Here is a 25,693-nt window from a genome sequence, read left to right on the forward strand (position 1 = left end):
CCAGAAAGGGGAGCAGTTTAACTTGATTGTTCCAATTAGGGCAAATGTATTTGCTTGGTGCGCATGGTTAGGGAAATGTGTGAGTACATCTATCACCAGACCAGAGTCTTGCACAACACTGACCAGTGCATGGATCACTCACAACATCCAACTCAAACAAACCATGCAGGCACCAGGCAGGAAGCGTGGACTGGCTAAATGAGCCTTAATGGTAACACAGGTTATACTGTATATATATTTGGATTGGCTGTAGATGACTATTACTTTATCACTTAAACAAAAAGAGGGAGAAAAGCCAGTGACAGAGTATAGTGAGCTATTTTAATACAAGCAGGTAAGAGCATTATATATTACACACACACACACACACACACACACACACACACACACGTTTATAAGTTAAAAGTACAAAAAATACACTGTTTGAAAGTAGGCAGACAGATTTTTTTTTATTACATTTTTACATTGTAAAAGTTAAATTGTAATATTTTACAAAATAACCGATTTTTTATAAATATTAATTTTATAATATAAATATAAATAATAATATTTTTTATAAATAAATGCAGCCTAGGTGACTTATACTGTACTGACCCTAAACTTTTAAACCGTAGTGTATATATATCCACAAAAATTACATAAATAAAAGTAGTTTTTACATTATATTCAACTTGATAATATCTTGATATTATCTATAGATAAAAATGCAACAAACATTTAACTTAATTTAGATTTGTTTTAATTCGACGCGCGTTATTCACCAGCGTTTTTCAACGCGTTTTTTGTGTTCACACCCATGGGCGTCGGAACCATTGTATATGGGTGGGACAGGACCCACCCACTTTTTAAGATCAATGATATTATACCCACTAGGGATGTCAATTTTCACAAATTCCCATGATCGATCGTCGTTTAAATTAACGATCAATTAATCGATTAATCGTTAGCCTTAATACTGCGATATGCGTCTACTGCAGTGGCTATGACAGCATGACAGGGTCTGCAAATGCTGCTCAAAACGCTATGTTCCTCACCAAATCAATGAGAATGGTTTTAAATATAAATAAAGGGCTAGTAGGATTGTAAAATGTTTCGATGTGATTGATAATTAAATTAATTATTTAATAATCAAATATAACTACTAATACAACGTGTCACCAACGCCGCCTCATATGCGCTTAGAATGTGTGACTGTTGTGGACGCGCTCTTCCTGGAACAACTGCACGCGCTGAATGAATCTGCTACCGTTAAACTGGAGCACTTTGCTAGCACGTTATTTATCTAAAAGAAACGCATCCTATATGAGATTAATCAGATATATTCAAAATAAACAATATTACAAATTATATCTGCACAAAATGACGCAAATTCATGCACAAGTGAACTTGAACTACGTGCCATTCATTCAGAACTACTCATGTTGTGGACGCGCTCTTCCTGGAGCAACGCGACACGGCAACTAAACCAAAATAATTCACAATGTTTTATTACAATATTGTAATCTTTATAATGTTATGTAATATTACAGTCTCAATAGTCATTATTAGTCGTGCACTGCCGTTTGAGCTGCTCGCGCTGAAGCTGACGCTTTACTACAGAGTTAATTCTTAACCAAATGCATCCAATATGAGATCAATCAGATATAGATAGGCCTACAGAAAATAAACAGTATTACAACTTACATTTGCACAAAACAAAAGGCTGCGAATGCACACGCAAACTTATAGTCATGATTAAGGTGTAAAATGGTCCCAAACATAACTCCGGCGCGCTGGCTTTACATGTTTCGCGGTTGAGCAGCGCGCGCGCGCATTTAGACCTGCTTAATCGATGATCGATAAGTTGTATCGATTAAATGTATTATCGACAATTAATCGATCGTCGATTAATCGTTGACATCCCTAATACCCACTCACTTTTACCGTCTCTAATTCAGCGCATTTGTCTGTTCGCTTTTCAGAGCGCCGTCAGTCAAATCCATTCCACTTGAGGAATTAAAATAAAAAAAAATTTTAATTAAAATGAATAAATTAAACTCCATTTCCACTGAATCACTACATTATATTTCTCAACGAGCCGCAACTGACGAAAGTAACCGCCCGTTGTACCTTTCCAGTCAAATATTGCATTGCAAACATCAATAACAGCTTTAAGTTGTCATTGCTGGCAAATTACCGTATTAGGGGGATAATCCACGGATAGCTGTGCATTTAATGCACGACGTGGAGGCAAAGAACCGCCCGACGTTAAGTGGAGTTTAGTTTACTTGTTTAATTAAAAGGCACCAGAATGAAATGGTATTTACTCCAGTAACAGTTTTCTGGGGGAGGACCCACCCACTTTTTTTCTTCTTCCGACGCCAATGTTCACACCCAAGCGATTTTCGCTGATGAGCCGAGTGAACATGCAAATTCATTCCCTGACATTAGATGGCGCTTAATGTAAAACAGAAATACAATACCACTCCATAACAGTATATACTCTGCAATACCACTCCATAACAGTTCTCTTTTTTCCATAACAAGATTTTTGTAGTCGCTGTCGCGTTTGTCATATAGTTCTTTATTCCGACACCAACAGCTCTACATTCATCTTGCCTTGCATCTTCCTCGTCTTATTTCTTCCCGGCAGTGTCTGTCTATGGGCAGTGTAGACGCTACTTGGTGTATATCTTCTTCGCTGTTACGTATGTGTGCTCGGCAAGACCGTTTTGTGTTTGAGCGCCCCCAAGTTGTGTTTTACTGTAACTTCAGAAGCTCCAGACACGTGAGCAAAAGCGCCAATCTCATTGGTCGGATAGTTTTTGACGCGGCGCGTCAAACCAAAAAAACGAACCCGAGGCGTTTAAAAAAAAATTACGCTTTTACGCGTGGCGTTTTTCGCGTCGGTGTGCACACTCACATTGGCGCCCTTTGTTTAGTCACGAGGCGTTAAACGTCAGCGAATATCTCGCGCGAAATTCGTCCCGGTGTGTACGGGCCTTAAAACGTTATAAAAAAAAACACCTATGCATATTTAAAGGTTCGATTTCAGTAAACTAATGATGAAATAAGTGTGTAATATGTTTCCTGTATGTGCGTGCCACCATATGATCCAGTCAGGGTTTAGCCAAGAAAACATGATCTCTGATTAAATTTACAAATCACACATGTTTGAGAAGCTAAAAGTATGTTCCTTTATGACGTCTGGCTTTCTAAAATTGTCATTTGAGTCAGTTGTCAGTGTCCTCGTCAAACTTTAAAATGTAGGATTTATAATTCGAACAGTGATCTGCTGTGAGTTGGGAAAATGACAGCAAAGCGCTCATGAATGCAGCCAGTCCCTCAACGGCAGATGAAACTGACTCCATGACTTTGCCATGGAGGGAGTTTGTGCTGCAATTCATCTTAAAATGGATTGCTCTGTCACCTCCACTAACACTTACTGAGAGCACCCATCAATACTTTTTGTCAAAAGCTGCACACTAGGTAAGATGCACCATCAATCACTATTTACATAAAACGCAAAAAAGGCTCTCCGTAGGCAAGGCTGCTAGAGGTTGATTTTACCTGGAAAGCTTTTCTAAGGACATGGGTCAGCATGTGCTGACAGACAGCAAATAGAGAAATGTTGTCAACAACGTCAGTCACGGGCAACAATATATAACTTTAAAAAAATATCTGTATATTCACAATGAAACTACTACTGTCAGTTTGCTTTCTATGTTGTGCCAAGAGCTTTTCATCGCTGGTTTTTAAGCATACTAAAAGAAAACTGCACAAACTATATTTATTCACCCAATGTTTATGGTGACATGTCATACTGTTTAAAGCAGAACTGAAAAACTGAACCAGGCTTGAATGAAAAGAGGAAAATGACATATTAACAAATGTCAGAAATTTATACCAATCATGATTAGTTCACTCAGAAAGACTTCATGAGTATCTGTGCAGTTTCAACACAAGCTCTCGAGAGAATCCAACAAGGCTCAGTGTTAAAGATAGCCACAGACGTAGGATGAAAGATGGCTCCCCTAGTCCTCTCAGCCAGGACCTGCCTCACAATGTTTGGACAAGTGCAGAAAGTTGGGGGAAATAAATATTTCAGCTCTCTGCAGGCTCTCGAACCCATTCACATTTGTCTGTAAATAAGCCTTATTTGATATGAAACACACGCTGGCTGTAACTTGTGGTGGAGCGCTTCAGATGTTTGTCACGCCGAATGTGCACTTTAACACCATCTATGACTGATGAGTGATTTACCATGCTTGTATAACGTCCAACCCTCCCACACTGATCTCATGACATCACACAGAGCCGTGACATAAAGCCGCGCTCGGGTACGCAGCCAACCGGCGCTTCTCCATGCTTCACTGTAAACAGTTTGGACAAATATTGAGAGTGTTCATTAATTTATAAGGATGTCTGTGTAGATTTTGGACCCGGGCCTCCACTTATTTGATATGGTGACACGCAAAGCTTTCCATTAGATTTGAGTCTATCAGCGGCAATGCAAAGAAAACATTCGCTAAGTCAAAGTGACGCTGTTCGTTCCAAGCCGAGAGACACAGTTGGAAACGCCACTACAAATGCTCCATATTACAAACGTACAGGCTTACGAAAGAAAAACATCTTCATATTCATACACAAACACATAAGCACACACATATACATACACAACTCCCTGCCTGTTTTTCGCACACACACCAAATTCAATTTGGAAACCATCATCTAGCTGCAGAGAGGCGGACAGGAAAGTCATATTGGTATAATGTTCATATTATCAATCATCTTGACGTTTTATTGGCTTTATCACTGTACATGCCATTAAAATGATGTCTGGCTCAGACTGTCAGGGGCAAACATTAAACAGACCAGGATTAAAATGCACATCTCGAACAAGTCTCCCTCTCCCTCTTAAATGACTTCCCAGTCAACAGCACAAGCCGCTTTAGCCTTTGAGAAATGCACCAGGTGTTATAAGTCAACACTTTCAGTGACAGGCCGATAGCGTCAGATTTACAGAGATGCAAAATCTCTCCTGGATTCATCTATTGCTGCATTTAAAAAAATGACAGCGAGTAAAGCGGAGAGTTATGAACTACTGGATCTCCTTTAACGTGCTCTCCTCATCAAAAGTCAATAGCCAACTCTTCAGGCACCGGACTGATATGCTAATAATGGTGCTCATAAGAAAACATTAATATTACCACTTGTACCATTAAAAGTCATTTTAGTGGTTTGCAGAACTGTGAGCAAAGTAAATATCCGTAATTCAATGGATCTTGACAGTTAAAAGCTTGTAAATGGATGTTTAAATGCTACGGCTATAGCCAAACTGGCAAATACACTATAAATACACTGAACAATTCTCCTTTACAGCATTTAATCAGTAATGGTGTTCCAAATACAGAGATCCAGAGCAATGGACAAATGCACTAACACAGATATTAAAACTTACTTTATAGTAATAAAAACTATATTGATGATTTATATTTTTTCTTTTTATTCAGGTTTGTTTGTTTGTTTAGTTTTGCTCTTTTAATTGTCACATCTGTTTGTTTCAGCGACCTGATTGGGCCAGAATCATCTCAACCAATGAGTTTAGGGACGGGATTACTTGTTTTTCTGAACAATGGCAACTTGATGATAGTTTGAAACTTCAACTGGCATCATTCATGCAATTTTGTTTTGTGCCTCTAGCAGGGCATAAATTATCCACTTCAACATTAAAATGAAGAGCAGATGAAGTACAGCCATTAAAATAATCTGATTACACATCTAAATCTCACACATCTGCTTTGGAAAACAAGATATTAATCCAAAAGCCAATGAGCTACGCCTCTTCCAAAAGCATTCTATAAATAGTGAGGCCCATTCCGTCTCTTCGCTCTCCATCCCAGTGCAAAGCAGTCGCTCCAGGCAACTCATCAATACTGCACAGCTGCACAAAAGATGCCCAGTTCATCTTACTTGTAATCTGGTGAAAATCTCCTTTTGTGAGGGAGCACTTCACATGCAGTCATGAAATATGTTATTGTGTCTATCCTCGTCCCTGGCGAACAATGTTGTCCTTTCTGTTACTGAGCGAGGCCTGGAGACACCCTTCACACTCACTCAATGGACTCCAGTCACTAAACATTAAGCATCACATCTTCGGAACATATTAAAATAATTATGACATCACTCTTCAGGAATATTTCTGCACAAAGGAGACAAACGCATATTTTTGCCCACAGTTGAATGTGGAGGAAGAGGACCAGCTGAACAAACTCAAAGTCCTGTTTAATATCCAAAGCTCTTCTATTTTCAGTTAAATATAAAATGATCTATGGGCTGCAGTGCTCTTGATGGAGAGCCTTGTTGCATCATTCCCCTTAATTCCATTCATGAGCCTTTCCCCTTCGCTTTTTTGGCCGTTTGTCACATTTCTCCATTATTCATTGTGTTGGGTGAAAGATGGATTCACTAGGATAATGCATCAGTTCCAGCTTTCCACTCTAAAGGGAGTAGCACATAATAATGTGTATGAACAAGGGCAGGCGATGAAATTTATCTTCATGTTGAAACAAAGGAACATTATTTAGATGTGCTTAATGTGAATACATAGAATAACCTATATATTGATCCAAGACCATCAATGTGGGCAAATGGCTCAAGACAGCCAAGGCTTACAAACTGCATTGTTTCAGATTTTTCTTTGCTTTTAACTGTCGTTGTGATGATTCCAAAATTTAATTAGTTGACATACTGTATATATATTGTACCTGATAGTATAAATACAATTTCCAATTCTGACACAACAGCAAAATCTACAATGATATTCAACACATTCCTTTGTTTAAAAGAAGTATTTATATTTAATATTTATATTAAGATACAACCCCAATTCCAGGAAAAGTTGGGACATTTTGTAAAATATAATAAAATCAAGAATGTGTGATTTGTTAATTCTCTTTAACCTTTATTTAACTGACAAAAGTACAAAGACATTTTTGTACAATTTTCACTGGCCAAATTAATTGTATTTTGTAAATATAATTGTTTTGGTTTTGATGGCTGCAACACACTCCAAAAAAGTTAAAGATTAAAAAGATATAAAAAGATGATAGAATATGCAAGTTAAACTGTTTTGAAACAGTCCACATTAGCAGGTGAACTGGTAATAGGTGAGGGGATCATGTTTGTGTACAATAGGAGCATCCACCAAAGACTTTGCCAGCAAAAATGGGTCATGGCTCACCACTTTGTGCCAAATTTCAAGAGAGAATTGTCAAATAATTCAAAAATAACATTTCTCAATGCTAGATTGCTAAATATTTAGATCATTCACCATTTACCACACATATTATTGTGAAAAGATTCAGGAAATCCAGAGAAATCTCAGTCCGTGTAGGACAAGGCAGGAGACCTCCGTTGAATGTGCGTGACCTTCGAGCCCTCAGATCGCACTACATGAGAAACTATGCTACTGTGTTAAATATAGCCACATGGGCTCGGAAGTACTTTGGAAAACTGTTGTCACTTAACACAGTCTGCTGCTGCATCAAGAAATGCAACTTGAATCTCTGTTACGCAAGGAGAAAACTATACATCTGTTCAATGCAGAGATGCTGCTGAGTTCTCCAGGCCCGAGCTCATCTCAGATGGTCGAAAAGACAGTGGAAATGAGTGCTGTGGTCAGATGAATCCATGTTTCAGCTTGTTTTGGGGGGAAAACTGACTACGATTCTCAGTCCCAAAGACCATCCAGATTGTCATCAGCGACAGGTCAAAAGCAAACATCTGTCATGGTATGGGGTGCATCAGTGCAAACGGCATGGGTGACTTGCAAATGTGTGAAGGTACCACTAACGTATAGGAGTATTGTACAGAGACTTACTGTATATTGCCATTCAAGATGTCCTCTTTCCTGAGAAGCAAAACAATGCCTCATTCTGCACAGGCAAAAACAGAGTGGTTTCTAGAAAGGTGATGTTACACAGTTGTAAACATGCCTCTGTAGGCAATTAAATAAAACGGCAATTCGGAATAGTGCACAACCTGCCTTGTAACCGCACTTTCAACATGTCACCTTTCACCTCAAGAGAAAGGGAGAAAAAATTAACACAAATTTCCCTCTGTTCATTTTTGCTACTGATGGGCAAAGACACACTGGGGAAAACCAAACAGTGTGTGTAGGGATTAGAGATGCAGGAGGTGTCCAGGGCAGTGGGGGTAGTGATTGTGAAGAGAGCTGGGGTGAGGAGGGGATGTAGTGAACCCTCATTTGGGATTTGAGAGGATGCTCCCCCTCAGATGAGCTGGAGGGCTTCCCCTGAGATAACGAGAGGCCTCTTGCTGAGCCGCTGGGAGAAACATCCACCGCATGTGTCCAAAGGATAACAGCACCTCCACAGGAGCAACAGCCAGAAAGCTTTCAGCATGGTGAGAGAAGGGCAGGATGAGAAATAACACCTCTCAATGAACACAAGTCAGATTTGAGGGTAGGGGCTCAAAGCTTAAAACTCAGATTGAGAGTCTGTTTACCTGAAGTGGACAGTTGGATAAGAGGACTCATGAATAAAGTGATACAATGAATACAGTTGTAACTGTCTCTTGTTATACTCTGGTCTTTTGAAAGGGTTGGGAGTATCATTTAATCACCCTCATGTCGTTAACCCAGACTTATTTTCTGCTGTGGAACACAAAAAAAGACATTTAGCAGAATGTCCATGCTACTCTGTCGCATTCATTGAAAGTGGATGGGGACCAGTGACCGTCAAGCTCCACATAGGACAAAAAGCATCATAAAAACAGTACGTACGGCTCAACTACTATATTCCAAGTCTTCTAAAGCCATATAATAGGCTCTGATTGAGAAACAGATTAGAATGTAAGTCGCTAAAAAAAGGATATAATTTTTCATTGTATGGAAAAGAGCAGCTTTGACATCTGCAGTAAATAACTCATTTTGTATTCCACAGAAGAAAGGAAATATCCCTTTAAAAATGGAACTCTTAACACATAGGACACTTTCATGGTCTCTTGTTTGACTTTCACATGAATCGCAAATCACTCCTGACTAAATGTTTGATGTAATAGTCTTTCCATGTACGTTTGATCCAGAGATTATGCCAGCAAAAGTTTATTCTGATGAAACAGTGAAAGCACTCTCTTCCACAGAGAAAGCGGTAATGCAATGCAGCACATTATGAAATGCATTATCATTTCAGACAGTTACTTTAGCAACTGCAAAATGGCACTAACAAGTCATCCAACAGTAACCTCCAAGTGAGGAGAAAGATCCTCTCCTTCTAAATAAATGATTTAGCAACAGAAGTACAAATATTCTAAACATAAAATAAGAGGTTGTAAGAAATGAATTTATGAGCAAAGTGAAGTGGAATATAAAAGACACTCAGTATACTGTCATCTGATACCATGCCAATTCCAATCACCCGTAGTTCAAGCAAAATTCCATTTTTATTTGATTAATTCTGCATGTTTCATTAATACTTGTCACGCCTTCATAAGAAATCTGGCCGTCGTTTCGTAGCTTCCGGATATTCTTTTCATTTTTAGCACCTCCAGCTACCTCCCATTGGTTTTACAACTTCAAAACACACCTCATGAAAAAATCAGGAGTTATCTGACATGTGTCCCCCTACCCGGATGGCATGCCAACACCAAAGGCCAGCATTGATTTTCTGTAAAGCAGGGCCGGATTAGCCCCCTTTAGGGCTCAGCTGCCTCAGCACGGCCTGAGGGGCTGCTATAAAGCTAATAATTAATTTAAACTGCCTGCCTGGTCTGTCGAAGGATCCACATTTGCAACACACCACCAACCGGTTGTGACTACAATTCTATAGAGGGAACATGGCATTTATATCTCTAGCACACTGGACAAAGATGTTTGGTCATGATGCGTAACTTCACAAAATGACCTAGTGATGCACAGCATGACTTATTTTCTAGGCAGTAATGGCCTTCGAAATAAATCAAGATGCAACTCCACTCTATTATTCTTCATATTGCACACTGAATTAAACTCTACAAATTAGGGATGCACCGATCCACATTTTTTCACTTCCGATCCGATCCCGATACCTGAATTTGGATATCGGCCGATACCGATACTATTCCGATACCAGAGCTGTGTTTGCTTTAATATTATTATTATCATTATTGTTTATTTTATATGATGCTGAAATAAACTCCTCTCAACAGGCAAGTATGATATGTAGGCCTACATATTTATGCCTACATATTTATGCATGTATGGTAAGTATAAGGTCAGAAAAGGAAGTCAGAAAAACAGTAAATCCTGTTAACAGGAAAAATCCCATTCTGAAAACAAATATGCAACTGTAGGTCATGTCAATATTTATTACATTCCCAAAATGTCAAATACTTGAGTCTTGAAATATAAGAAAAGTGCAAGTGTAAACATCTTACACACACACACACTATCTAAAGGGTGATCCTCGCTCCGATGCTGTAACTCTCTCGATGAATGCTCGATCAACATCAGCCATGTGCAAACAGACAAGCGGATTTCGCCTCAGACGCGCGTCAATTTCGCTTCAAACTTTTGCTTTTTACGAGCGTCAATTTCGCTCTGGGCGCGCGAATGGATTCAAAATATTCAAGCGTCCAACTAGACGCGGCAGACGCGAATTTGACGCGCTATTCGCGTTTGGTGTGAACGCACAGTAACGTGGTGCTTTTTTAAATGTTTGATTGCATTCGTTGTGTTGTACGACGCGTGGGAGCTTCAACGAGCTCTGAATTACGGCTTTGCAAACATTGCATTTTGCTGTCTTGCTCTGCGGTGTTTCCAGTGTGAAGAATTTCCACACAGCGGCCGCAAACTGCGGAATGGATTTCCTGAGCGGTGGCGTGTCTCATAACTCTGTGTCTCATTGAGCCGCGCCTCCGTTCAGGAAATCCATTCCGCAGTTTGCAGCCAGCTAGCAGACTAGCCGGCGGGAATCACTTTTGGAGTCATTTCAGCAGACAACGTTAAAGCGCAGACATGACTCAAGGATATCGGATATCTCCGCAGGTTGGATCGGGAAAATCCGATACGTGAATTACGTTGGTATCGGTCCCGATACCGATACTGGATCGGATCGGCCCCATCCCTACTACAAATGATTCAAGAAAAACAGAACAACATGTATTGAACTTTCTAACACACTGACATGACATGGAATTGAACACAATGTCGTACCCCAAACAGCTCAAAGCACCCAATTCTGTACACCGGGTGACAAGCTTTGAAGCCATAATGTCCTCAGCATGGTCTTATCGAGGGCTGAGAGCACCGCAGTGCAGTTCAAACACAAAGAGGTAGAGCTTTCTTAGGCCTAGACCTCTGTTTGATGGGTGTTACATCTACTGAATAAGTTCTAGAAAAGTAGCTCTCAAAGTAAAAGAAAATATGACCCAGAGGCCAAATTCATGAAAATCTTTTTGTTCATAAGAACATTCATATGTGGAATTCTTTAAAACTTATGTTCTAAAATATATTAGGAACATCTTATTTGTTTTTCTTAAGAGGAAAATGACAACTTTTGGTTGTCTGATTGCATGGAGGTACCGAAAACTTGCTGATCAATTCAAAAAACATCCCAAAAGGCGCTGCCTGCAGACTACCGTAATAATCCTAATAAGCAGGCACACAATTTTCGTTGTGACTGGCTTGATGGGAGTTCGCGTTTAATGTGCCGTGTATTTTAAATAGTTGTTTTTAACGTGTCTCAAGATGGAGCGGTCTGTTGCATTCATTTGCGCTCCATTTTTCTTGAGCTCCCTATTTCAGTTACAGAATTTCAAATTCAGTCAAGGCATTTATGAATTTTACATTATTTGTCAAAGGCATCACAGTATTTGTGCACATAGAAACTAAAATGTATTTGTAGCTAATGTTATGTTGTAATGGGTAATTTTTTTTAATTTTTTAATTTTATTTTTTTGATTATTACTTTTGGCCATTTAAGATAAGGTGGAGTTTATCCTACCTTTTATCTTTAAATCATTATCAACATTTCCATCAGCCAAATATATTTTCAAAACACGCTGTACAGCCCCTCCAGGCACATCTCAAACCGTTGGTCTTGAATTGAAGGGAACATCTTTATGTTCTCTTTTGTGTTCAAATTAAATATGTATATGGCCAAATATCTAAATAGCAGTCAAACTATTTACGGTGATTTCTAAGAACATTCTTTTCAGGAATTTACACATTTGTCTTTAGAACACATATAGTCTCAGATCACATTTGGGTTATGTTTTTGGCACAGTGTTGGTTCCTAAGTAAAATCTGGGTTCTGAAGCAAAACCAGAAAGTATAATACTGTTTTGTTTTGTTTTTTGACGATGATGATGATTAGGATGCTGCCTTAGAAGACAGATGACTATGTAGGGTAGTAGGCAGCTCACTATGTTGTGAAACTATGAATATGCAATTATTTCTAAACCAAGAGCTGACCGGAACAGATGGTCCATGTCACAGGTCTATGAAAACCCTTCCTTCCCTTCAGGGCCAGCAAGGGCTCTTGCAGAAAGGTCCGGTAAAGGGATTTCACCTGAACCCCTTTATCTTATTGACACACAAACTCTCCTCAGATCAGACGCATACTGCCGGTGTAGGGGCAGTCTAGGCTGTCTGTCTGAGAAAGTAGGCTCATGAGGATATCCCACCTCCTCCCTCTCCTCCTATGTTAGGCATTTTGAAGCCTCACGCTCTCTCAGTTCTGAAACAGACTCTGAAGACCAACAGACCCAGACACAAAAAGACAACTCTTTACTCAAGACCAAAGCAGTCTAAGAGCCGAGGGGGAAAATGCCTTAAACATCACCAAATATCCAGATAATAGCAGACTCCTGCCTGCATGTAAACAATATCTGTTTGCCTCATAGGTGATTGATGTGACTTTTTTTTAACATGATGTGGTATAAAGGTAGCACACTATCCAACAATGTATTTGTATTGTTAATCCATTAAAGTTTATTAAAGTTAAGTCATTCTAAATTCATGTTCATGATTAATACTTTTTAGTGGCATACGTTTTGTATTTATTGGCCATTTAAAAACTACAAATCTTTGCTGTCTCAGATGCTGGCTGATTTGCCATAGAAGTGCCACAGACATAATTTACTGACATTAAATCTTCTGATGAGACTGCATTTTGCATGTCATAATGTATGATAACTTAATCACATCATAGTATGTTGACTGGATTTTAGTTATAACTACAAAGAAACAACAAAAACTTCAAACTTAATTTATAACAGTATAAAACTTAATTTTAAAATAAGTTTTAAAAATAATAAATTCATAATAAGTTGGAAATATCATCAGTCAAAAGAATCCTTTAAATTATAATTAATTTGTCAATTTAAATATGAAGAGCAATAGTGTTAATTTGTTCTGTACTGTTAAAATAAATTAAAAATACCAAACTTTCAGTTGTCAAGAAAAAAACAAAAATAATTGTGCACATTATATGTGCAAAAAAATGTTGTTAACATTATCCATGTTAAAATTCATTCAGCATTCTGATCTGATTAATTGCTGAGATTATAATCAATATAATTAACAAAAATATATTTCAGCAGAGGTTAAGAATGTGAATATGAAAAATGTGAGCTGCTAACTGATAAGATCACAAAAATGAAACTGTAAAAAAAAAGACCCTTATGATACACCAATTTAAAAATGCATATTATTTTCCATAGAATCTACTGTGCAGCACAAAGCTGCCTTTTTTAAGGACAGACATAGTTGTTACGTGCTTTAGCTGTGAAAAAGCTCTAAGTGACTCTGAAATGTGTGGGGGAAATGTGTTGCAGCTGTGTTCAAAATCTGCAGCAGCTGTTTAAACCCCTGTATGGTTTTGGTATGCTGGCCAAGAGAAAAAAAAAACTGGGATGGTACAAGTTTGCAAAGCAAGCGATTTGGATAGTACCCTCTAGTTCATCACTCTCCAGGTGGCACACCACTGTTTAACAGAAATCATAACACTGAGGCTGACTTATTATTCTGGGCAGCATCTATCCGCAAACTGTTACGGCAAATATTTTCTAATAACGATGAGCACTTGGAAGAGTAAATTCCTAATGACAGGGTTCATAGTGTGTTTTATGGTGGCTGGACAAATTCACACAGTGTTAACATTTATCACAGCGCCTGGTTGAGGAACTGCCCCTAAACTTCAAAACAGAAGAAGGCGCTACAATCTTCTTTTCAAATCTTGGCAAGATAAAGCCAGCGTATCTGTCTTCGCTTTTCAGAACAGGCTTGCTAGGAGACACTGTGGGAGACAAAGTGTCATGGAGCAAGTGTCATGAGAGGATAGTACCGAGAGGGAATCCTTTGTTCCATTTCCAAACTGCTAACCTTCTCCCCCCCCCCTCTCTCTCTTTCCCTTTGGGAAACGTCCAGGGGGAAGTTAAAGTATGGCAGGCTCTTTTTTGCTTCAAAGCACTAATAAGTTCCATGCCTCCGAGTTGCTTACATCATTAATCAGGGAGATGGCTTTGCGTGATAAAGGACATAAACTGGCAGCGAACCACGGACTAACACAGATTTAACGTCAGACCTGTAGCTAGGTTAGCCCACATCATACCAGCAGCCCAGATGCCAGTCGTTGCTCATACTCCAGCGCTCCCGTCACAGGTCAACCATGCATCAGCACAACGAAAATACCGTTTCACTAAACATGTCAGCGATGAATTAAACATCTTTCTTCATTAGCATGATGTTAAAGCCATTTCTGGATTAAGTTTTACGATAATCAATCAACATGAATGAGAACCTAAACGTGCAGCGATATTGACGGACCGCTTTCGAAAGCGAAGAGAGAATGATGTCTAACTCGTTTGTTTCTAAACTTGTCAAAACAGAGGAAGGGAGTCAGGCATGTCTGCCATGCAGGGCCCCATCAGGTCAGGCTATAAAAATCCATCACCGGGTTTGTGCTCTGCTAAAGCGCTAAGGAAACATATTGTAGATTTTAAGGGCCTTTTTATTCAGCCAGACTGTGTACTAAAACTAATTGGATTTCTGTCAATGGAAAAATATATCCCTGGGAAGACTTTGAACTACATAACGCTGACAGTACAACAGCCCATGAGGGACCGACCCTTCCTGAATGCCAAACGTGAGGGAGGAAAATTAAACCAACGGTCAACATAAAATATTAAAATAGCACAGTATCGAGTTTTTGAAAAGTTATGTCAACCTCACTCATTAAGATCAGCAACACAGTGAATTAAGCTACATTTAGTGGGTGATAATTGAAATCATAGCTGTAGTCATTACCACTGACATGTCTCTAAATAATACCCTATAAATTTCCCCTCCGTTTTTGGGGGGCTCTGTGACAGCTGGCAGGGCCTGAGAAAAATAAAGTACAGAAACTATTATTCTCCCCTGTGTGACCGGCCTTCCTATTCTCTCTTCCTTAAAGCCAATAAAACGTCAGCTTTTATTCTACCCCTCCAAAGTGCTGGCTGGATGTCAGCTATCCTCTCTAAAGCCCTGCCACAGAAAACTGAGGGCCTGTAAATCACTATGTCACAGGCACACCATCCGTCTTCGGGTATACAATAAAACAGGGATGCAGTTATAGAGAGAATGACGCCCGTGCCCAATATATATTTAATTTGAACAAAAAGAGAACATAAAGATGTTCCCTTCAATTCAAGACCAACGGTTTGAGATGTGCCTGGAGGGGCCGTACAGCGTGTCTGAAAAGATATTTGGCTGATGGAAATGTTGATAATGATTTAAAGATAATTCTTTTGCCATCAGGTCTCTTTTGTTGCTCCGGAACTGTGATATATGCTAAGGTTGAGACTGGACTCGTGGAATAGAAAGATTTTTTGGCATCAGGCTGCAGAATATTTATTGGCATTACCGATAGGTAAAGACGAAATTGGAAAGTCATATAAAATCATTTTGTACTTAACTGGATTTATTTTTGGAATAAACATCTACAACAATGAAGCCATTCGTTTATTTAAGATGTCAGAGAAGCAGTCTTGAGAGCATTATTTCAAAACCAAAGTACACAAGTCAGCAGTCAGAAATGACATTTACAATCTAGGTGGTTTGTGAGATAAACACAGGGTGATTAGTGATCGTTTGACAAAGCGGAGACCTTTCCACCACTCAAACACAGAATGTTCCTGGAAAGTTGAATCAGAAATGAGATTTAGAGACATCTTATTATAACAACATGTACCATAAAGCATCTTGAAAGCTTTTTTATTTAGTGGGTTCATAAGCCTGTGGTTCAAGTCCAAACACTAGCGTCAGTCTGTGCGTTCATACCTGTGCTTTAACTTCTGCCAGCCAGACGGGAAAGAAGGACAGACCTCTAAATGAACACCATATTGCTGCGGTTTGGCAGTAATGTGTAGAAGAAAAATGTTTTTTATCAGATACAAGATTGTCATCTTAGCAAAATACAGAAAGCATGATTTGCCCGCAAGAACTTTTCAAAACTAATTTGGTAGGACTTGATGATTTTCCCCTTTCGTTGGCCGGCCGGTCAGATGACAGTGCTTGTTGTGGCGGTGTATAGATATAGCACATCAACTGGATTTTATTCTTCCCGGGGCAATCAAGTACAGATCTGTTTATACATAGAGCAGGAAACACTGCCACGCAAAAAAAGGCGAGGATGTGTGGATCTTCAAGTGAAGGCCACCTACATTAGAAACGGCTGGAAATACCAAGACAAGACGAGGACAAGCCTTTCTGTTGCTGTTAAAAAAGCGAAGATGAAGATGAATGATAATTGTAATTAAATAACACTATGAAAATAGAGGTATGCCAGTGAGTTACAATTGAGCTACAGTGGGTTTTGCGTAGTTAAAGGAACACTTCACCCATTTGCATTAAGCTTTGTATCGTTAGAAACCCAGTCATATTTTTAAATGGTCGTGCATTATTCCCTCATTTTCCCCAGAGACAGGAGAACTACGGATTTCAGTGTTGCAGTTCCTGCTTATAATGATGTAAAAATCGTAATTTTGCGTCATTCTAAGCAGGAAGTCCCATATCACAGTGGTTGAGACTACAAACACTCGTTCCTCATTTTTCCAGTGGGTGGGACCCACTCACACTACATACCTATTACAGATCAGTGGGTGGGACTTCACTTGCAGAAACTAAAAGCAATATCCGCCATCTTGTTTGGAAGATAAGCTAACAGGTGCTGTGGAGCCAGATGTGAAGTTACGACAACGGCGGAAGGTACTCAATATGATATGGAAGAAGAGGATTTCGAAAGTCTGACGCTTGAATCAGATGTTCGTGGCTACCTTCATGAGCCGCAATATAGCTAAGAGCAGGTGGCTGCTGTGGCTTCTGTAGCTGAGGCAGAAGATCTGCCTGTCGCGGACAAGGAGCCCGGTGCCTGTGCTCTCACTGTGCGCCTACTGACACAGAGATCCGTCTGCTGCAAAGAATTTCAGTAATGCCAATTTCTCCCGGACGAAATCTCTGAATCAGACGAGGACACGGACGTTTGTGTTGTGAACCATCCTAGTTTCTGGATTAGTGGGAGTGGCTTGCGGAGCTGTGCAATGTGGTGCATTGTGGGAGTTGTCTTCCATACAAATGCACCCTAAAGTTACTTTCTGTCTTTCCTCGGTCAAGAAGGCACCAAATTCGAAATTTATGTTACATTTCGACTACATATATGACCCACTTTCAATAAAGATTAATGATCCTACGGGTGAAATGCTCCTTTAAGCTAGCGTTTGGTCCGGACCAAAAAAAATAATTTAGTACGCGTCCGCTTAGCATTCATATTTGCATTTTAACACCGAACCGAAAGATTATGAACCCTAAGCATAGGGTTATGTACTACACAACCTGACTGGTCTGCTTTTTTTACATAGATTTCACAACGAAACTTACCGAACATCTAAAACAATGCTGTGTGGTTCATTTACATTTCTTTGGTCTGTGTGGCATTCATATTTCATTCGAACCGCAACAGAGTTTATTTGGAAGCGGACCGAGACCCATCATTTCAACTGTCTCGGTCCACTTTTTTTGGTACGCACCAAATTTCGGATGGCAGCGTTCACACTTGAACCGCACTAACAGAGCAATCGCACCAGGATTCGTTTTAATCGAACCAAACATGCCAACTGTGAACACACCCTAAATGTCATGTTTGCTTTGACCTCAAAATAACTTGCTTTAGCATAACTGGGTCATATCTTTAGTGTGGAACAAAGACGCACAACAACCGCAGACTAAACTTATTTAAATTATCCATTAGAAAAGCAGCAAGTAAAAAACATGTCAACTATAATGCATCCAAAATGGTTTCTCTGTATTCTCACAATTTTGCCTGTCAGCTCATCCCCTCTTGAAGCAATCACAGAGGTACAAATTTGCTCAGAGAAATTAAATGAGATTTTATTGCTTCATATTTGATTTATAAGAGCGACGCCCTGAATGGAAATGCATAAATTCCATTTCTGCCACTTGCGCCCGTCTAACAAACCAGACAGGGCTAAAGGAAGGCAACATCCTCCTCTAATGCAAGGCAAACAGTCCGGGCTGTTCCCAAATATTAGTGCTAAATAAGCCTGATAGATCAGATATGGAAAATTCTCATTTCTACAAAAGCATCAATTTCCATACCCTCGGCAGGCTAAGTGATTTGACGACTTCATTTCGACAGTTTCTCCCTCGTACTCTTAACTGACATTTTATCTACATACTGGCACAGCCGCAGATTGAACACACCCGGAAGACAATGACAGGCCCTTCTACCGTTGTCACTTCTCATTTCGGTGGAGAGTGATGCGTTTTACTGGCTTATGCCAATAATAGCCCCATCAAAAAGGAGACTCCACCTTGCTCTGATGTTGAGGGAGCACTTCATGTCGCAGGCTCTCATTTGTCAATTAACAGGAGCCTTCTGGTGTTGGTGCGCGGGGGCTTGAAAGACAAAGTCTCGCCAGTGACGAATGAAGAGAGACAGATGAGTGAAGCATGAGCTGGAGTGTAATACTATAATGTGCTTTAGATATGAATATAAAACGACATTGCTGACAGTCCATACAAGGTTATATTTCATTTCTCGGTGTACCCAGCCACCATACTTTGTCTTCTTTGTTCCATTTTCATCAGACTACTTGCATCTCAATGTGACAGGCTGTCTACATTTAAAGTGGCTCCATTTTAAAATGCAAGTTAGCATATTTGATTTGCCTTCAAGACATAATACGCAGGTGAGCACTGGTTTTTGTTTGAGTTAATGTGGAAACTCCTATGCATTGGATGATAACTACAACTAATCTCTGATTTCACGATAACTTCAGTCCAGCTGTGTAGTTATGAGCATCATTTTAAATTCTGTTGGATGTTTGGCTGTTACATTCAAGGTTTATACAACTTATAACAGTTTCCCTTTGAAATATATTCTCCTTGATTTGGCTGTTGGCTTATATGTAAGGTGGCGTAATAAACTGAATCTGATGACAGACAGACTGTCGGACTTCATAGACAGAAAGTGACACCGGAGAGAGGAATTCACGGATGCTTTGAACCTCTGCATGACTGAAGGCCATCATATTTACCCCTCATCTGGACAGGACCAGACAAGACAATAACATTCCCTTTGCTTTCACCATCCACTTCTCACAAAGACATGCATGTCTAGGACACTGGAGGGGACACTTTGACAGCAGTCCCCAACCTGGGATTACTCCTCCTGTCTATGATCTAATACCACTTCATGGCCAGTCTTGAGAAAGGTATCATTTCACCTTCACACCAACTCAACGTTAAAACCACACAAAAGGCACCTAGCCAAAAGTCTGATAAACTGAATGTGATTTTACATGCGTGTTTGCAGAGATTCTCTCTGACACCTCTCACATCAGGTAACATAGCCTGTGAGTGCACTCAATGGTTTTGCGCAAAGTCACTGTGACGACTTTGTCTGCTTACTGAACATCATTTTGCGAATTCTCAAAATAATATCTCAAATAAATGTATGGTGACTAAACTTTAGATTGTATCAATTGCTCTTCACAGGTATAAATAAAATATCATTATGTAATCCTTAATGTACAACAATATATATTATGATACATTTTCACTGAACTTGGCAGTCTGAGAATTGGTAGATTCTGTCAAATGATGACAGAACTTTCATTTTTCAGTTAAATATCTCTTTACAAAAGGCTTGTTTTGGGAAGGAAACAATATGAACAATATGGAAGGAACAGGACAGAAGCAACAAGACGCGGAGGTCTTAAGACATACTTTTTAAATCTGAACTCTTTTTAAGTTGACAAGCACTAAAATGCAACATTCATGGCAACGCATGTATGGCTGTAGCAGCAGTGCATAAAAGGATGAACTAAAGGGATACCCCACCCATGAAAAATCTGTCATTTATTCACCCTCATGTGGTTTTAAACCTGTATGGCATTCTTCTATGGAACATAAAAAGATATTTTGAAGAATGCTGGAAACCAAACAACACTGGAGCCCATTTATTTTTATTGAATGAAAAAGGATACAATTCTCTGTTATTTCCAAAAAAGAACATGTAAATGAGTAAATGATGACAGAATTATCATTTTTAGGTGGAGTATCTCTTTAAAAGACTTCTCACAAAGGGATTTACCTTGCAAACTGTCACTAAAAAAAAATATGAAAAAAATTAAATAAAAACTGAATCTAAAACGTATGACTAGTTAACTATCATAACCCATCCCGAATAAACGCTCATTTCTTGATGACCTAAATTGTCTTGTGGCAGCCCTGAGGACCATGAAAGAACCTTTCCATCACTTTGTCATGTTCACATATTTAAGTCCTCATGCTAGAGGGCAGGATGTCTGTCTATTAACTTCTTACTGTGGGGTCTTTGTGTGAACATGGCAGAAGAGGCAGTGAAATCCTGACTGTAGGCCACATCCTCACTTTATTCTGATCACATGCTTCTTTATAAATTAGATTTCACACTGAATGTAACCCTAACCTCAACAAAGCATATGACCAAAACAGCTCCAGTAACAGAATCTTCTGTTCTGCTCAAAGTCTCTGTGAAGTGGTAAAAAAAAATATTTCAGAGCCAGCTTTAACATTCTGCATTTGATACGTACATACAGACGTCAGAGAGTGGGGGTGTCTGCTGACAAGCCTTGCTCCCAAATATCATCTTTATTGGAAGTGTGAATCCGAGTGAACAAGACTGGGGTTAGTACAAAACATAAGTGGTGAAACCTCACTCTTCTGTGTGTACGACACTGCATCGGTAATGTAAATCCTGCAGGGTTTTAATGGAAAAACAATAAACCTGACATTGTTCTAAGAATTCCCATTAATAGGCTATCGATGTTCCCAACTATTCTGGTAATTATCTTACTCATAAAAAGTTATAAATGATTTGATGATAGCATAATGGTTCAACAAAGGCAATAAACCACAGTGCAAGCAGTGTAGCAATGCTACTATGTGTATGGTGAAACTATCAGGAAGCATTACGGATGAAACTGATGCAATAAAGAGCATTGCATTAAAGAACAAACACAAAAAACCTCTGAACCATTAACTTTATAAATTCATGGATGGAGTAGGTGTACTGATTCCTTCAGTCATGATCAGATATCTGTTTGTATAGCATTTTATATAATTTATGCACATGTCGTAGGGCTGCACGATTATGACAAAAATCATAACTGTCGATTATTCCCTTGAAATTGTAATTGCGATTATTAATTACGATTGTCAAAATTTACATTGAATGATGTTTTGAATAGCTTTATACCATTGTTTGAAGCCATATTTATACCATATTGTTATATCAAAATAAACATCTGAAAACACTCTTCCTGAAAAACTTTAAAACTTTCAAATGTCAAAACTAAACCAAAATTAAAACAATGGGGAAAAAGCCCTTAAGATAAGCTGTAGAAAGAAAAACATCTTAAGCACAGAATAATGTAAGTGGACTTTTTTTTGTAATTGCACCTTATGAACGACCACATAATTGTGGCATCCGTAATTGTAATCGCGATTACAAATTCGATTAATTGTGCAGCCCTAACATGACGGTTGACCAAATTCAGTACATGATGCAAAAATACATCAAATATGATATCTAAACAATAAACATAGATAATTCTGGGTTCTACAGTGTTCAACCTATGCCGGGTTGCCAGTCACAAATGCTCATTAGGAATATTAATACGCCGATAAGCGTACATTTATGTGCGACACATTGAAGCAGCGCAGGATTTGGCAATTATTAATGTGACAGACTCCAGTGCAAAGCGAATCAATTAAATGGAAGAATCCACATTTTCAGCACAGATAACTGCCTCAAGACGACAATTTTCACATGACAAAAAGAGGCCCATTCAGAGTCCTTCAAGGCCTGACAGGTCAAGAAAAGAAGTCTGAAACAAAGGCACCTTATAACCATCATCTCCTCTCTTTTAGTTGTCAGATCAGCTTTGCTAGTCCTGCTGGTGAAATGGCATCCCCCTCCCCAGCTGCCACAAGGTGCTTCTTCATGTCCTGTCAAAGGACTCTTTTATTCTATTTGCTCAGCATTAACATGTCACATTTATTGATCAGGCTTTTTATCTGGCCACAGCATGGCACGCTGTTACTGTACCCACCGCTCTCTGATGTCTCGATGACACGGCTGACAATGTAATGCACATAACGCATGTATTAAATTGCGCTTAATGCAAAGGTGTGACTGTCCACGCGACAGGTAGATTGAATCAGAGACGTTGTATGCGGTTGGGATCCTGTCATTTATGGCAATGTTCTAGAACGTTTCACATGATAGAAACATCCTTCACGCAAGAACTTTCTCAACCAATTCAAGCGTTTTTCTCTAGGCAAAGGGAGTCTATCTTACATATTTAATAGCCATATATGATATGAATTCCTTAATGTGCACTGCCAGCATCTGTGGTCAAGCAGCATCTTAAAGGGCCTAACAGAGGTGTACTCAAAACAGAAATACACCAAAACGGAAGCACAAAATCAAAAACACAACAGATGTGAAAACTACCTATAATGGTTATTTTCCATCTTTACAGAGAGGATAAAGTCAAACATAATCCTGTTGCAAAAACATAGGGGAAAAAACATGATGTCTCACCCATCTCAGAATCATATGGGAATCCAGTATGTGCATAATAGGTGCCATGCATGTCATTGCTGTCTTCCATCATCATGGACCTCCTATTCTCATGGCCTGTTAAGTGTTACATTCAGACAAAAACAGTAACTTACCTCAGTTGGTTGAAGCTGAGGTCTAATCTTCTTGCCAATTCTCCATATTTTGCCCCAAGAAAATCTGGAATGTCTTCCCAATCAAGCCCAATGCAGGACACCTGCATCAATGCATCAGAGAGAGGAAGAGTGTTACATTTTTTTAGGTGTCTTAGTTACAGTAAAATTATACATATAAGTACTGAGTAATCTCAATTAACAACATGTAGCCTACTTACTATAATGTTAGGAATAGGGTTTGGTTTAGGGTTAGTTGCATGTAATTCAAATGCATAATTGACTGTTATTACTATTGTAAGTACATGTAAAGTGTTACAAAGATGCTGTAAAATCAAGTGTTACCAGGAGGAGATGCCAGTTTTATTACACAGTTGGTACTTTGAATTAATGTTCTTTCAAGAAATAGACCTTCTTAAACATAAAAGCTGGTGAGATTATTAAATTGTTATGAAGCTGTTCAGCTGTGCATTAACATGTGAAGGCAAATACTTCATACACAGCTATTGTGTGAATTAAACCACTGTTATTATGTTAATCAACAACTATGTAAGCAGTTTATAATATATTTGTATTCATATTTTTGACTATTGTCTCGCGATACAGATGTATTTTTATTTTATAAATATATCCAACTTCATGTCACTTCATGACTTACAATAACAAACAAAAAAGACAAAAACAAACGCACACTTCTGGGCGTTTGGTGTCTACTGGTTGAATCCATAATATAGGTCACAGGATAACGTGTTTGCAATATTTCACTTACCTGACTTCCATTCACTACAACCATTGACTCGTTGTATGCCATTGCAGTCAAATGACAGTTCAGAAAGAAATAAACTTCTAACGAGGACCAACGCAAAGCTTTTTATGCTCATAAGACTGGAAAGTTTCCTTTATGTTTCCAAAATAAACTTTTAATCTACGCTCCGTATGAAGCTTTACTTCTTCCGCGTGCTCGAGTCAGCTGATCTTAGACGGAAGCACGCGCCACTGTTCAATTTCTCAAATCAGTTTTAGCTGGTTAAACGGTATTCCTAAGGATGTTTTGCCATAAAAATAATGATGAGTGGCATTATTACTAGCAATGCGGACAGCTTTCTGTTGAAAAAAGCAACCGTTTTAATCACTGGAAGTTAGAATCTTCAAAGAATGTGTTTAACATAGTATACGACGTATTGTTACAATTCAGAAGTCATATTTCACTGTATTATAAATTCACTAATCATATTTTACTGTATTTCTTCACATTCGTGTGTTCAATTAATATATTTATGTTAAAATAACACATTAAAGCTTTTTTGTTATCGTTGTATGACATACAGAAAGGGCTCGAGAGCATGACGTCACGACGGATCCTCCCATAGGCGGAAGTTTTGGACGCGCAGACAGACAGTGTGGAGACGACTAGGATTTCTGATCTAATGCAGGCGGTAGCGCACGAATACTAGAATAATGTAACGACTTAGTTTGGCTACTAAAATGTGCTCCATTAGACGCCACTGGAAATCTTTTCATATTATCATCTTTTTAGAAAATAAAGGAATTGTGTCAGTAAATGTTCATACCTGTCGTATCACATCGGAGCGCGTGTGTAATGTAAGGTAAAGTGGTTCGTTGTGGTCTCTTTTGCCAAACTTAATGATAGAAAATGCTTTGTAATGCATGTTCAACAGATGTAAAAGAATAACCGAGTTTTTGTATTATTACTATTTATTGTTGTTGTTATTTATATCGTATATGCTAGCCTACGCTTTGAATGAAAGGAAGCGGACTATGACGCTGTTTTTTTTAAACTATTCGAGTTGGCTGAATTTCCGTAATGTAGTAATGTGCGAGTTTTTCTAAGCACTAAAAGTAAAATGAATAGCCTACTGTGTTTTTATTTTAAATGATTTTGTGTTGCACTCTGACTAAACTGCTTTACCCATCACTTAGTAAGCAACCCTTTCAAATATATTTGTAACTTGAGGGGTTAAAAAAAACTGTGTGAAATGTGACCTAGTGTTATTGTTTATTTTAATAAATAGTAAATGTGCGGCACTCAAATTTAACTAAAGAAAATGTTTTGAACAAACGCGGGGGTTTCGGGCGCTTTAGTCAACTCTATAAATGACTATATAGGTAGCCTATAGTCATGCATAAACATGACGATATGAAATATATTTAATACATTTGCATTTAAATAATATCAATTATGACCCCCCAAAATATGTTCCCATTTAAGGGTAATACCGAGTGTTTGGTGTCTGGTTCAGAAGCTCATTCGTCATGCAGACAATAAAGAGAAGAATTTTGCCCGATGCTGAAATTTATGGTTACCCTTCTCTGCCCTAATTTCTCACGCAGTGTGTCACGCGCTGACAGCCTCAGCAGAAAACAATCACACATCTTTCCATGCTTAAGAAAGATTCTGCGTTCATCTTA

General features: G+C 38.8%; 1 protein-coding gene across 1 annotated transcript in view; it reads right to left on the reverse strand.

Annotated features, from left to right (window-relative positions):
* The window catches only part of lrmda (leucine rich melanocyte differentiation associated), a 294,340-nt gene extending 269,764 nt beyond the window's left edge, over positions 1-24,576 (reverse strand). Inside the window, exons 1-2 of the mRNA XM_082154025.1 lie at positions 24,033-24,576; positions 23,267-23,367 (exon numbers count right to left, since the gene is read on the reverse strand). Coding sequence (XP_082010151.1) covers positions 23,267-23,367; positions 24,033-24,074 — 143 coding nt within the window. The 5' untranslated portion in view covers positions 24,075-24,576. The remainder of the gene's footprint in view (positions 1-23,266; positions 23,368-24,032) is intronic.
* Positions 24,577-25,693: the final 1,117 nt, after the last annotated feature.

The sequence above is a fragment of the Leuciscus leuciscus genome (assembly GCF_965113295.1).
Source record: "Leuciscus leuciscus genome assembly, chromosome: 22".
In the NCBI taxonomy this organism is placed as follows: Eukaryota; Metazoa; Chordata; class Actinopteri; order Cypriniformes; family Leuciscidae; genus Leuciscus; species Leuciscus leuciscus.